Consider the following 12,744-nt stretch of genomic DNA (forward strand, 5'->3'; position numbering starts at 1 on the left):
CGCCCCAGCCCACCAACTGGGAAAATCAGCCTTGTGGGAAGCCATGTGGTTTCCCTCTAGTGTTACAAATACTTTTCACTATAAATAATTTGGAAATCTGCTGCTCTGCCCTGTGATTAGAGAAACTGGATAATATATATATATATATATATATATATATATATAAAATCATACACAGTGCCTTGCAAAAGTATTCATCCCCCTTAGCATTTTTCCTATTTTGTTGCATTACAACCTGTAATTCAAATGGATTTTTATTTGGATTTCATGTAATGGACATACACAAAATAGTCCAAATTGGTGAAGTGAAATTAAAAAAATTGTTTAAAAAAATAATAAATAATAAAAAACAAAAATATAAAAATGCATATGTATTCACCCCCTTGCTATGAAGCCCCTAAATAAGATCTGGCGCAACTAATTACCTTCAGAAGTCACATAATTAGTTAAATAAAGTCCACCTGTGTGCAATCTAAGTGTCACATGATCTGTCACCTGATCTCAGTACATATACACACCTGTTCTGAAAGGCCCCAGAGTCTGCAACACCACTAAGCAAGGGGCACCACCAAGCAAGTGGCACCATGAAGACCAAGAAGCTCTCCAAATAGGTCAGGGACAAAGTTGTGGAGAAGTACAGATCAGGATTGGGTTATAAAAAAATATCCAAAACTTTGAACATCCCACAGAGCACCATTAAATCCATTATTAAAAAATGGAAAGAATATGGCACCACAACAAACCTGCCAAGAGAGGGCCGCACACCAAAAGCTCCACAGCGGAGATTGGCGGATCTGTCCATAGGACCACTTTAAGCCGTACACTCCACAGAGCTGGGCTTTACGGAAGAGTGTCCAGAAAAATGCTGTTGCTTAAAGAAAAAAATAAGCAAATACGTTTGGTGTTTGCCAAAAGGCATGTGGGAGACTCCCCAAAAATATGGAAGAAGGAACTGGTGCAAACCCAACACCTCTCATCACCCGAGAACACCATCCCCACAGTGAAGCATGGTGGTGGCAACATCATGCTATGGGGATGTTTTTCATTGGCAGGGACTGGGATACTGGTCAGAATTGAAAGAATGATGGATGGTGCTAAATACAGGGAAATTCTTAAGGGAAACCTGTTTGTCTTCCAGAGATTTGAGACTGCGATGGAGGGTCACCTTCCAGCAAGACAATGACTCTAAGCATACTGCTAAAGCAACACTCGAGTGGTTTAAGGGGAAACATTTAAATGTCTTGGAATGGCCTAGTCAAAGCCCAGAACTCAATCTAATTGAGAATCGGTGGTATGACTTAAAGATTGCTGTACACCTGCAGAACCCATCCAACTTGAAGGAGCTGGAGAAGTTTTGCCTTGAATAATGGGAAAAAATTCCAGTGGCTAGATGTGCCAAGCTTATAAAGACATACCCCAAGAGACTTGCAGCTGTAATTGCTGTAAAAGGTGGCTCTACAAAGTATTGCCTTTGGGGGGGTGAATAGTTATGCATGCTCAAGTTCTGTTTTTTTTGGTCTTATATCTTGCTTGTTTCACAAAAAAGATTTAGCATTTTCAAAGTGGAAGGCATGTTGTGTAAATCAAAACGGCAGAAACCCCCTAATAAAAAAATACATTTTAATTCCAGGTTGTAAGGCAACAAAATAAGAAAAATACCAAGGGGGTGAATACTTTCGCAAGCCACTGTGTGTGTGTGTGTGTGTATGCATGTATATAAATAAAGCATCACCTATTTGACTTGCCATAAGACGTGAGGAAGTTCTGTGAACCACAGTTGACGGAAGGAAGATGGCATGTGGTTCTGGTGTCCACGGTGACAAAGCGGTTCACTCAGGCCCTTCGGCGCTTACAGTTGAAGACACAATCACATAGGCCTTCCTGTGAGACACCATCAAAGGCTAGCTGGTCCGCTCAGTGTCAAGTAGAAAAACAGCTCTACGGCTCCTTATGACTCGTGTTTTTTAATGCCCTGAAGCAGAACTTTGGAAATATAGTGCTGTATATGAGGCATGTTGAAACAGTAGAAAAATTTGAACACTTTGAACTCAGACAAGTTCCTTATAAAAAATTAACACATTTTGTCCTGAGGTGTGAACAGAGACAGTTGCAGAAACATAGTCTCTCCTCACCTGTGGGGATGAGGACGGTGGTTCCCTGCGGCACCACACACTTGTAGCACTGGTCCACCTTGTCCCCGAAGAACACCTCGCTCTGGTTGGGGGACGAACTCCACACCTCGTATAGTGTAAGATTATCCTGGGTCGGTTTGATCAAGTAGAAAATCTTCTCTCCCTTCAGGACAAAGATTAAACATTTGAATTACTAACATAAATGTACAGTAGCGTATCTGAGGGGAATATTTGTAGTTAATCATGCTGGGCTGTCAGACAACATAGCCAAAGCAAACAGACTTGGAACAACTCTGTAGCCTAACCGTAGCACATATTTCAAAAGGGATACGCTGCAGTCTGAAGATATACAATATGCTGAGCACAGCAATTCCCCAGTTTACCCAGAGTACATGGTACCACACAGATGTGCCTCCGAAGTCTATGTGGAAGTCTGTATAGCTGTCCTTCACCCCCATCAGGCAGTACTTCTGAACAAAGGGCTTGGGGAAGAAGGAGTCCTCTGGCCAGTAGTTCTCCACCCAGGACATCTTCTGAGCGATATCAGGCACCACCACCAGCTCTGCCATCCTGAAAGAATACAACATGAGAGTTTAGTGATGTTCTACCAGTAAGGCAGAGTCGTTTGTCACGCAACTCATCTTTCAATACATCCATCATTGCGCACTAATAAGGCTAAACCGTTCGTCATGCGGCACCTTCAGATCACTGTTCACCAATCAGCCAGGCATTGACCAATGAGATTAATTTAAAATAATGCATTTCTCCCGACCTCTTTGCCGTTTTCACTTTCTGTTTTACAGATCGCCCACCAACAGTTGGAGGCCTCGTCTTATCGTAGGGGGATTGGTTTCATCGTCCCCTGCCTGCTAATCAGGCAGAGCTGATGGTTCTAAATCAGTCGGCCCTAATAGGGTTCCTCCAGAGGACATCTTTTCAGATGACAATACACATTATTTTCTAAAAACAATACAGCCGTTCAAATGATCATTTCCACTGTGAAGCCTGGTAGAACATTGATGCTCAGTTATGAAGGATCAAAGCTTAGTCTCTTATTTTTTTCTAAACCTTTCCGTCTCTCTAAATAGGCTGTAAGCAAAGTGCCTGTTGGCAGTGGATCCCTTCTGCTTGTCTGTAGTAGACAGCATATCTTCAATAGTGTCATCAGCGCTGTACTTCTGAACTCAGCAAGAATTTGCATCCCTGCTGTTTGGAGTGCACTGCTCATCTCCTCTCACTACTATACTTGCAAGCATGGGGAATATACATTTAGACCCAATTATTGTCCAATTTCACTGAATCACAGGATTATTCACTAAATGGTAGCAGGGAATCTATAACAATTAAGTGCTTTTAGCTACAAATATTATAATTATAATCAAAGTCAATCCAAATTATACATTGATCAAAGCAGCAACAGGACATGTGTTAACTGCGAAAAGTAACCAATACTTACTTGGTGTCTGAAAACTCCAGACTGATCACGTTCAGCACCTTTGGCCGATGAGGTTTGTAGTAATACTTGACAAACTCTCGAAGCTTCATTTTGCTGTCTGCCTGTCTGGCAACATCAATGACATCCACGATTTTGTCACCACCTGCAAGAGAATGTGTCAGATTAGATGATTTATGCCATGTGGGAGGGAGTTAGGCCTAAAGGGCAGTTGAGGAAAGGACATGCATTAACACTTGAATGTAGAATGTTAGGTAAGGACAGGTGACAGATGGATTTTAAATTATATTACAGCCATATTATTAGGTGTGACTCATGATGGAATATCACAGAACAGCAGACTGATAAATGCTAAGCTCTGCTTTAAAAATAAATGTAAAAAAAAAAACTAACATTTTGAATTCTACCAGGTATAGTCAAACCAGTCCAATCCCTGCCCTCTCCCCCAGCCCAGCCACGGGGCCAGTCAGAGGGGGGCTAAGGTCAGTCTGTTATATCTGGAGTACTTCTCCCGTCTTATCTGGTTTTAGGCTGGGTTTCTGTACAGCACTTTAAGATATCAGCTGATGTAAGAAGGGCTATATAAATACATTTGATTTGATGGAGGCTGCAAGGCGTTAAGCTTGCTGACACTTTCATAACCCCCCTAATACTTCTGATGGAAACCTCAGTGCTGCTGCAGTCTCCCCACTGGAGGAGGTGCATTAAAACATCCAAAGCAATCTCTCCAGATCCAATTACTGTACTGCCAGTGATGAAGGCAGCAACAGGAGGAGGGAAGGCTTGGAGGGGACCTAGTAAGAGTTGGTTAATGTCTTTCATGTGTGTAAATAACCTCACCTGTATACAACTGGCAAACGGCAAATAGAAAATGGCAGAGGGGTGAACAGACCTGCCGTTAACATGGGGCAGTACCAGGACAGCTGGTGGTCGTGCAAAGCCCAGCCCTGTTTGGCCCAACTGGCCACCTCCTGATGTCAGGGAACAGCTAAAGGCAGAGCAGCCTCACATACAGAACAGCCAGGAGAACACTTGTGTACAAATGGGGAAGGGCGCTGCCTGGGCGTAGTATGACCAACGACAAGTGGGGGCAATAAATCTCTCCAGCCACAAATGTCCTAGGCAAATATTTATGGTCCTCATATAAGCAATTATGATCCTTTTCATCCAGTGACAGTCAGGGACCAGAAGCACAGGTTTCCTGGAGAATAGATGGGTCTTTCTTAGTTCCAGGTCTGAAGTGCGTGGATAGCGTGATGTAACAACCATGCTCCGAAAAGGGCAATAGCTGATTTACAACAGGTTTGCCATTATGCTAAAATGGAGAGATGGCATGCAAAACACATTTTTCAATACAATAACTTACAGGTTAGCAGGCAGAGTGCCCACTGAGCTAAATTTATTAGCTGGGCAGCTGGCCTGTGGTGAATGCTTGGGTTGTTGTGAAGCATTTAAACATTAATGTGAATATAATAATGAATGTATATAGCGCTTTTCATTAAAACAATCTCAAAGTCTCTTTAAAAAATGTTTGTTTTATATATATATATAATTACTATATTTTTTTTTTTAAAGAGACAGATTGTTTTAATAAAAAGCGCTATATACATTTATTATTATATTCACATTAATGTTTAAATACATGTCAATATGAAAAATGTCAGATTTTTTTTTTTTTTTTTCGACTAATCTACCCCCAAAGAGACCCACACATGAATACGACCATTCATTGACTGGAACATTTGGATTTGACTGTCAGGTTGACACCTTAACACCACAAGCTTAGCTTAAAGATGCACTATGCAGAAATCGCACCGCCATTTCCTGATTGCTAAAATTTTAATAGTTCACCTAAATGCAGTTTATGTGAAACAAAACAATCAAGTATAGTGTAGAGAATCAATGTACCATTTAAACCGCTGTGAAATATATTTTCTTTAACCAAAAATATTGTATTTTCAGCTGGTGTACAAAACCAAAAGATGCAAAAACGAAACTTAAGAATGGGAAACAGAATAACGCACATAGAACTGATATACAGCTTCTTAGACCGACGTTCAATGAGAAAGAAATGTGTGTTGGTCAGGGTGGGGCGAGCACGGGGGCCTCGATCAGTGCACGTTTGAGGGTGTTGAATGCCTCACACTCCATTGTTCAAGTGAAAGCCTTGTCCTTCGGCAGCAGGCAGTTCAGGGGAGCAGCAACGCTTAAGAAGTCCCGTACAAACCTCCTGTAGTACGAGGCCAGCCCCAGGATGCTCTTCAGCTGACGCTGGTCGGTGGGCCAGTCTCTGACAGCCCCCACCTTGTCCTCCATGGTGCTAATCTCCTCCTTGCCCACTCGGTGGCCCGAGAAGGACACTTGGGATACGGCGGGGGCGCATCTTGATGGGTCGAGCATCACCTGTATCGATCTCATGCTGCACCAGATGAGTCTGACCCACCTCTTCCTCACTCAGTGCAAAGCTCTCTCTGAATTCAAACAGCAACTGCCACAACCGTTCCTGCTGCTCGGAGTCAAGACCAACACAGTTCCTCCCCCATATCTCCCTCACTGCAGACAGTGTCCTCTCCTCTCCCATCTGGGGTAGCTGGGCTTTGGGCGCGGCCCGGGCTCACAGAGGGCTATGTCGTGGAGGTAGCTGGGGGAATGTAACACACAGCCGTAGGTGACAGGGGGGCAGCCATGAGTCTCTGCTGCTTCAACTGTTGGATTGAAGGGTTTGATGGGCTGAGTGAATGTGACATTAGGGGGGGCCATGGTGACTGCCGGCCCTCCCTGGAAGCTCAGTGTGCCCCCATTTAGTTCTAACTGGCAGCCTGTGTTCCTAGGAAAGTCCAACCCCAGGATACAATGGTCCTGCACAGCCGCCACCCACACAGGATGACGCACAGACCTGCCCCCTACTGTCAGTCATTATTCCCTTCCCTTTCATGGGTGCCAGCTCACCTGTGACTGCGTGGAGCTGCACAGTTGTGGGCTCACACAGAGTCCAACCTGGCACAATATCTGGCCTCACCAGGGTTACTGTGGACCCAGTGTCCACCAGGGCGGAGCAGGGCACCCCCTCCACAGTGACATGACAAAAGTCCCCAACACAGGTCCGCCCCACCACAACAGGCTCAATGCGCTTGCCCTCGTCTGCTTCTGTGGGAAGTGGAGCCTTGCTTCACTTGTGCCGGTGGGCTCGTCCTGAAGAAGATGGTGGTTGGGATAGAAAACCAGGGGTCCGCAGTACCAGGTCTATGCGGACCCTGAGCCGTTTCCCTGAGCTCTGGGGGACATGGGCAATCCCGGCGCAGATGGCCTGGCTGGCCACAACCCCAGCAGATTCTGGGACCAGGGTGTGTGTTGTGCCACCGGTAGCGACACAGCACGAATGAGTTTTGTCATTTCAGCCACCCATGCAGGCTTTTCCAGCTCTGGGCCCATCAGCCCACACAGAGGGTCTGTCTCCCTGCACCCCCACCAAAGCCCCAGCTGAAGCCCCAGCACACACCAGCTCCCTCTCCAAGGCTATCTGAAATGACTCAGGATGAGCCAGCTGGGTCTGTATGCGCAGATCCGTAGGAGAGAGCGCCTGTATGAGCTGGTCCCATGCTAGCTCGCTCTGCACAGAGGGGGCATGTGAGCACCCGTAGAGGCTCCCCAGGCTGCCTGCGTCTATTACTCAGTTCGGAGCGCAGTAGCCCGGGCTGTACACACTGTCCATAGCGCCTCCTCAGTGCTCCCACGAAAGCCCCATCGTCACATCTATCCTCGGGGCTAATCAATTTCAAACAGGCCAGAGCATCATCCGTGAGGCATAAAGCCAACTGCAGTGCCCGATCTTCATTCAACCACCCCCTAAAATGTTCAGTTCAAACTGAGCATGAAAAGCTTCCCAATCTGCCTTACTGGAATACTTCAGGGTCTTAACAGATAAGGACGCAGCAGGGAACTGGGCGCCGCCATGTTTACATCCTGAGCCCCAGATTCCTCGTCTCGCCGTGTTCGACATCACCCCTTCGGTTCGCCCACCAGAATCCGTGCGAAGCACAGTCGACGGGGCACCCATGCCCGCTTCAGCCGCCATCACTCGAACGTCCTCCCTCAAGTGGCCTCTAGGCTCCGACACCCTGGCGATCTCCTCAGCCAGATCCTTTGACGTCCATGCACACGCACCTCCTTGGCCATAATCGTCCCCTACCTCCACCTTCACTTTCGGATTCTCTCCAAGCATTTTCAACCCCGTTCTCACCTATGGTAGCTAGCCACAGAAGTCAGCAAGCCAGCTGACTAACTTTTAGCAGGGTTTTTACTTCTGACACCAATGCAATGACCTGACTAGATCATAAAGGAACAATTGTCCAGACTGAGGCTTGAGTTTACGAATTGACAGTTTATTAACCCAACTTTACACAGGCTACTGTTTGGCCGTAGCCCACACCAAATAAATGAAAGATAAGCTCACGGTTGGTTTGTGGGTTCTCTTGTGAAGGCCAGACGTAAGAGAGAGAACAAAGGCTAAACCTGGTCTTAACTTCCAATGCTCCATCCCCCTGCCCAACCCCCCTCCACGCCACTCCGCCAAAATGCCCGGCATCAGAACATTCCAGGCATTCCCGTGATTGGCAGATAGCAGTTTGATTGGCATGTCGGACCCCGCGAACACTGGGTACTGGTAAGTACAACATAACCACCTACAAGCCTAACACACAACACACAGCTGTCAGTGTGGGTCACTACAATATATTAGAACACTGACCCAATTCCTTTGAAAATGGGCCAGTTTTGAAATATGGTACAGTTAATGTACACAAAGCAAACAAAGACACCAAAACAGCATACTGACAGAGTGATCGATTCTTAAAATGTTTTCTTCTTACCAACATACTCCTCCACATCCCTGACAGAGAAGCTGGAGGGGGGCAGCTTGAGACCCAGTCCGCCTAGGTGGGGAACGGCGATGGGGTAGCTGAAGCCCTGCTTCTCCAGGTACTTCTGTGTTACCTGATGTCCCTGCATCTGCACCAGGATCTCAGCTGCACTGCAACAAAGGAAAGAGGGGTCATATATAAGAATACATCTGATCAAATAACATTTTATTGGTCACATGCGCCAAATGCAACAGGTGGAGCCTTTACCGTGAAATGCTTACAACACGAGCCCTTACCCAACCAAAGTGAAAAATACTATTACATGAAAAAAAATGTTAACACAATAAAATAACAATAACCATCGCTGCAGGAAGTAGTTGTGGTGGGGGTGTTGTAATTTTTGCAGATGTTTTTTGTGCCCGCAATGGAGATGTCTATATCGGTCCGCTAATACAGTAAAGGCCCAATGTACAGTCGTGGCCAAAAGTTGAGAATGACACAAATATTAATTTCCACAAAGTTTGCTGCTTCAGTGTCTTTAGATACTTTTGTCAGATGTTACTATGGAATACTGAAGTATAATTACAAGCATTTCATAAGTGTCAAAGGCTTTTATTGACAATTATATGAAGTTGATGCAAAGAGTCAATATTTGCAGTGTTGACCCTTCTTTTTCAAGACCTCTACAATCCGCCATGGCATGCTGTCAAATTAACTTCTGGGCCACATCCTGACTGGTGGCAGCCCATTCTTGCATAAATCAATGCTTGGAGTTTGTCAGAATGTGTGGGTTTTTGTTTGTCCACCCGCCTCTTGAGGATTGACCACAAGTTCTCAATAGGATTAATACCTGACCATGGACCCAAAATATCGATGTTTTGTTCCCCGAGCCACTTCGTTATCACTTTTGCTGGAAAAGGCATTGTTCGTCACCAAACTGTTCCTGGATGGTTGGGAGAAGTTGCTCTTGGAGGATGTGTTGGTACCATTCTTTATTCATGTCTGTGTTCTTAGGCAAAATTGTGAGTGAGCCCACTCCCTTGGCTGAGAAGCAACCCCACACATGAAGGATGCTTTACTGTTGGCATGACACAGGACTGATGGTAGCGCTCACCTTGTCTTCTCAGGACAAGCTTTTTTCCAGATGCCCCAAACAATATGAAAGGGGATTCATCAGAGAAAATGACTTTACTCCAGTCCTCAGCAGTCCAATCCCTGTACCTTTTGCAGAATATCAGTCAGTCCCTGATGTTTTTCCTGGAGAGAAGGTTTTCGCCACACTGTGCGTGCAGATGCACTCACACCTACCTGCTGCCATTCCTGAGCAAGCTCTGTACTGGTGGTAACCCTATTCCGCAGCTGAATCAACTTTAGGAGACGGTCCTGGTGCTTGCTGGACTTTCTTGGGCGCCCTGAAGCGTTCTACACAACAATTTAACTGCTCTCCTTGAAGTTCTTGATGATCTGATAAATGGTTGATTTAGGTGCAATCTTACTGACAGCAATATCCTTGCATGTGAAGCCCTTTTTTGTGCAAAGCAATGAAGACGGCACATGTTTCCTTGCAGGTAACCATGGTTGACAGAGGAAGAGCAATGATTCCAAGCACCAGCCTCCTTTTGAAGCTTCCAGTCTGTTATTTGAACTCAATCAGCATGACAGAGTGATCTCCAGCCTTGTCCTCGTCAACACCCACACCTGTGTTAACGAGAGAATCACTGACATGATGTCAGCTGGTCCTTTTGTGGCAGGGCTGAAATGCAGTGGAAATGTTCTTTTGGGGATTCAGTTCATTTGCATGGCAAAGAGGGACTTTGCAATTAATTGCAATTCAGCTGATCATTCTTCATAACATTCTGGAGTATATGCAAATTGCCATCATACAAACTGAGGCAGCAGACTTTGTGAAAATTAATATTTGTGGCATTTTCAACTTTTGGCCACGACTAATATTTTTGTGAAAAAATGTAAGTTAAATATATTTCAGTGTTTACCAGCATTTGTAACATGCATTTGCAACTTGAGATAATTACAGTGCCTTTGGAAAGTATTCAGACTCCTTGACTTTTTCGACATTTTGTTAAGTAAGTCTTATTCTAAAATATAATAAATAAATAAATACAAATCCTCAATCTACACACAATACACCATAATGACAAAGCGAAAACAGGTTAAAAACAGAAATACATTATTTACATAAGTATTCCCTTTGCTACGAGACTCAAAATTGAGGTCAGATGAATCCTGTTTCCATTGATCATCCTTGAAATGTTTCTACAACTTGATTGGAGACCACCTGTGGTAAATTCAAATGATTGTGTGCATTTCCAAATCATGTCCACATCTATGGAAGGTCCCACAGTTGACAGTGCATGTCAGAGCAAAAACCAAGCCATGAGGTCGAATTAATTGTCTGTAGAGCTCAGACACAGGATTGTGTCGAGGCACAGAACTGGGGAAGGGTACCAAAACATATCTACAGCATTGAAGGTCCCCAAGAACACAGTGGCCTCCATCATTCTTAAAATGGAATAAGTTTGTAACCACCAATACTTCCTAGAAGGACAACCATCTCTGCAACACTCCACCAATAAGGCCATTATTGTAGAGTGGCCATACGGAAGCCACTCCTCAGTAAAAGACAACAGCATGTTTGGAGTTTGTCAAAAGGCACCTAAAGACTATCAGACCATGAGAAACAAGATTCTCTGGTCTGATGAAACTCAAGATTGAACTCTTTAGCCTAAATGCCAAGCATCACATCTGGAGGAAACCTGGCACCCTCCCTACAGTGAAGTGTGGTAGCAGCATCATGCTGTGGGGATGTTTTTCAGCAGCAGGGACTGGGAAACTAGTCAGGATTGAGGGAAAGATGAACGGAGCAAAGTACAGAGAGATCCTTGATGAAAACCTGCTCCAGAGTGCTCAAGACCTCAGACCGGGGTGAACGTTTACCTTCCTACAGGACAACGACCCTAAGCACACAGCCAAGACAATGCAGGAGTGGCTTCGGGACAAGTCTCTGAATGTCCTTGAGTCCTGAAAAAAGCTGTACAGCGACGCTCCCCATCCAACCGGACAGAGCTTAAGAGTATCTGCAGAGAGGAATGGGAGAATCTCCCCAAATATAGATGTGCCAAGCTTGTAGCATCATACCCAAGAAGACTTGATGTTGTAATTGCTGCCAAAGGTTCTTCAACAAAATACTGAGTAAAGGGTCTGAATACTTATGTAAAATGTGATCATTTTAAATGAGCAACAATTTCTAAAAACCTATTTTTGATTTGTCATGTGGTCTTGTGTGTAGATTGATGAGGGAAAAAAAACAATTGAATCCATTTTAAAATAAGGCTGTAACGTAACAAAATGTGGAAAAAGTCTAGGTCTGAATACTTTCCAAAGGCACTGTAAGTAGGGGTAAAAGTGACTAGCCAATCAGGATAGATAATAAACAGTAGCAGCATGTGAAGAGTGTGAAAGTGTGTGTGTGTGGGGGGGGGGGCGTCAATATGCGTGTGTGTGTAAAAGTGTGTGGGTATATATTTACACACGTGCGTGTTGGAGTGTCAGTGTAGTATGTGTGAGTAAGTCCAGTGAGTGTGCATAAAGCCGGTGCAAGAGAGAGTCAGTGCAAATAAAAAGGGGGTCAATGCAAATAGTCCGAATAGCCATTTGATTCACAGTCAGCAGTCTTGTGGCTTGGGGGAAGAAGCTGTTCAGGTGCATTTTGTTCACTTTGCGCTCCGGTACAGCCTGATTGGACTCTTTTTAAGTAGATGCATTCGTGGAGTGTGTTGACCAATCATCCTTCATGTATTCACATTCAAGGGCCACAGGCTGAATACATGAAGGTAGTCTCTGTTGATAGTTGGTCTGTTGTCATAGTATTCTATGACCTATTACAGCTGTCAAAGTAGGCACCACTGCATTGTTTATGCTGCGCTCGTAACCAAGTGAGAAGTGGGAATTTACCACATACGACTGAAAAATCCACTTGAACAGCCCTCCAACAGGTAATTACTAGTGGAAAACTTGTCCATCATCCTGAGCTCCCACATGCTGACCTCTGACCTCATCTACTAAGGAAATTACCTCGATAATAGCATCTTCGGCAGTTAAATGCAACAAAACATTATTTATAAAAAGCAATCTATTAATATGTTGAACACTAATTTGTTAACAAGCATGATAGTTGTACTTTTAGTTTATGGTTTATGCAGCTTGAGCAAATTGGCATTTCTAAACGAGTTTAAAAATAACGTAAATGCATCCAATTGGTAAATTCCCACCTCCCACTTGG

The 12,744-nt window shown here is 44.6% G+C and overlaps 1 protein-coding gene across 11 annotated transcripts in view; it reads right to left on the bottom strand.

Moving 5' to 3' along the window:
- Window positions 1-12,744, bottom strand: part of LOC135509131 (lysine-specific demethylase 7B-like) — a 63,067-nt gene that overhangs the window by 20,390 nt on the left and 29,933 nt on the right. For 6 of the 11 annotated variants that reach the window (XR_010450897.1, XM_064929519.1, XM_064929520.1 and 3 more), the window contains 4 exons: window positions 8,454-8,614; window positions 3,589-3,730; window positions 2,516-2,702; window positions 2,133-2,295 (listed from right to left, as the gene is read on the bottom strand). Coding sequence is in view for 10 of the 11 variants with exons in the window: in XM_064929519.1 (XP_064785591.1) it covers window positions 2,133-2,295; window positions 2,516-2,702; window positions 3,589-3,730; window positions 8,454-8,614 (653 nt within the window). In the remaining variant the exon portion in view is untranslated. The remainder of the gene's footprint in view (window positions 1-2,132; window positions 2,296-2,515; window positions 2,703-3,588; window positions 3,731-8,453; window positions 8,615-12,744) is intronic. The other 5 variants (XM_064929521.1, XM_064929522.1, XM_064929523.1 and 2 more) reach the window with 1 other exon arrangement.

The sequence above is a fragment of the Oncorhynchus masou genome, chromosome 22, assembly GCF_036934945.1.
Source record: "Oncorhynchus masou masou isolate Uvic2021 chromosome 22, UVic_Omas_1.1, whole genome shotgun sequence".
In the NCBI taxonomy this organism is placed as follows: domain Eukaryota; kingdom Metazoa; phylum Chordata; class Actinopteri; order Salmoniformes; family Salmonidae; genus Oncorhynchus; species Oncorhynchus masou.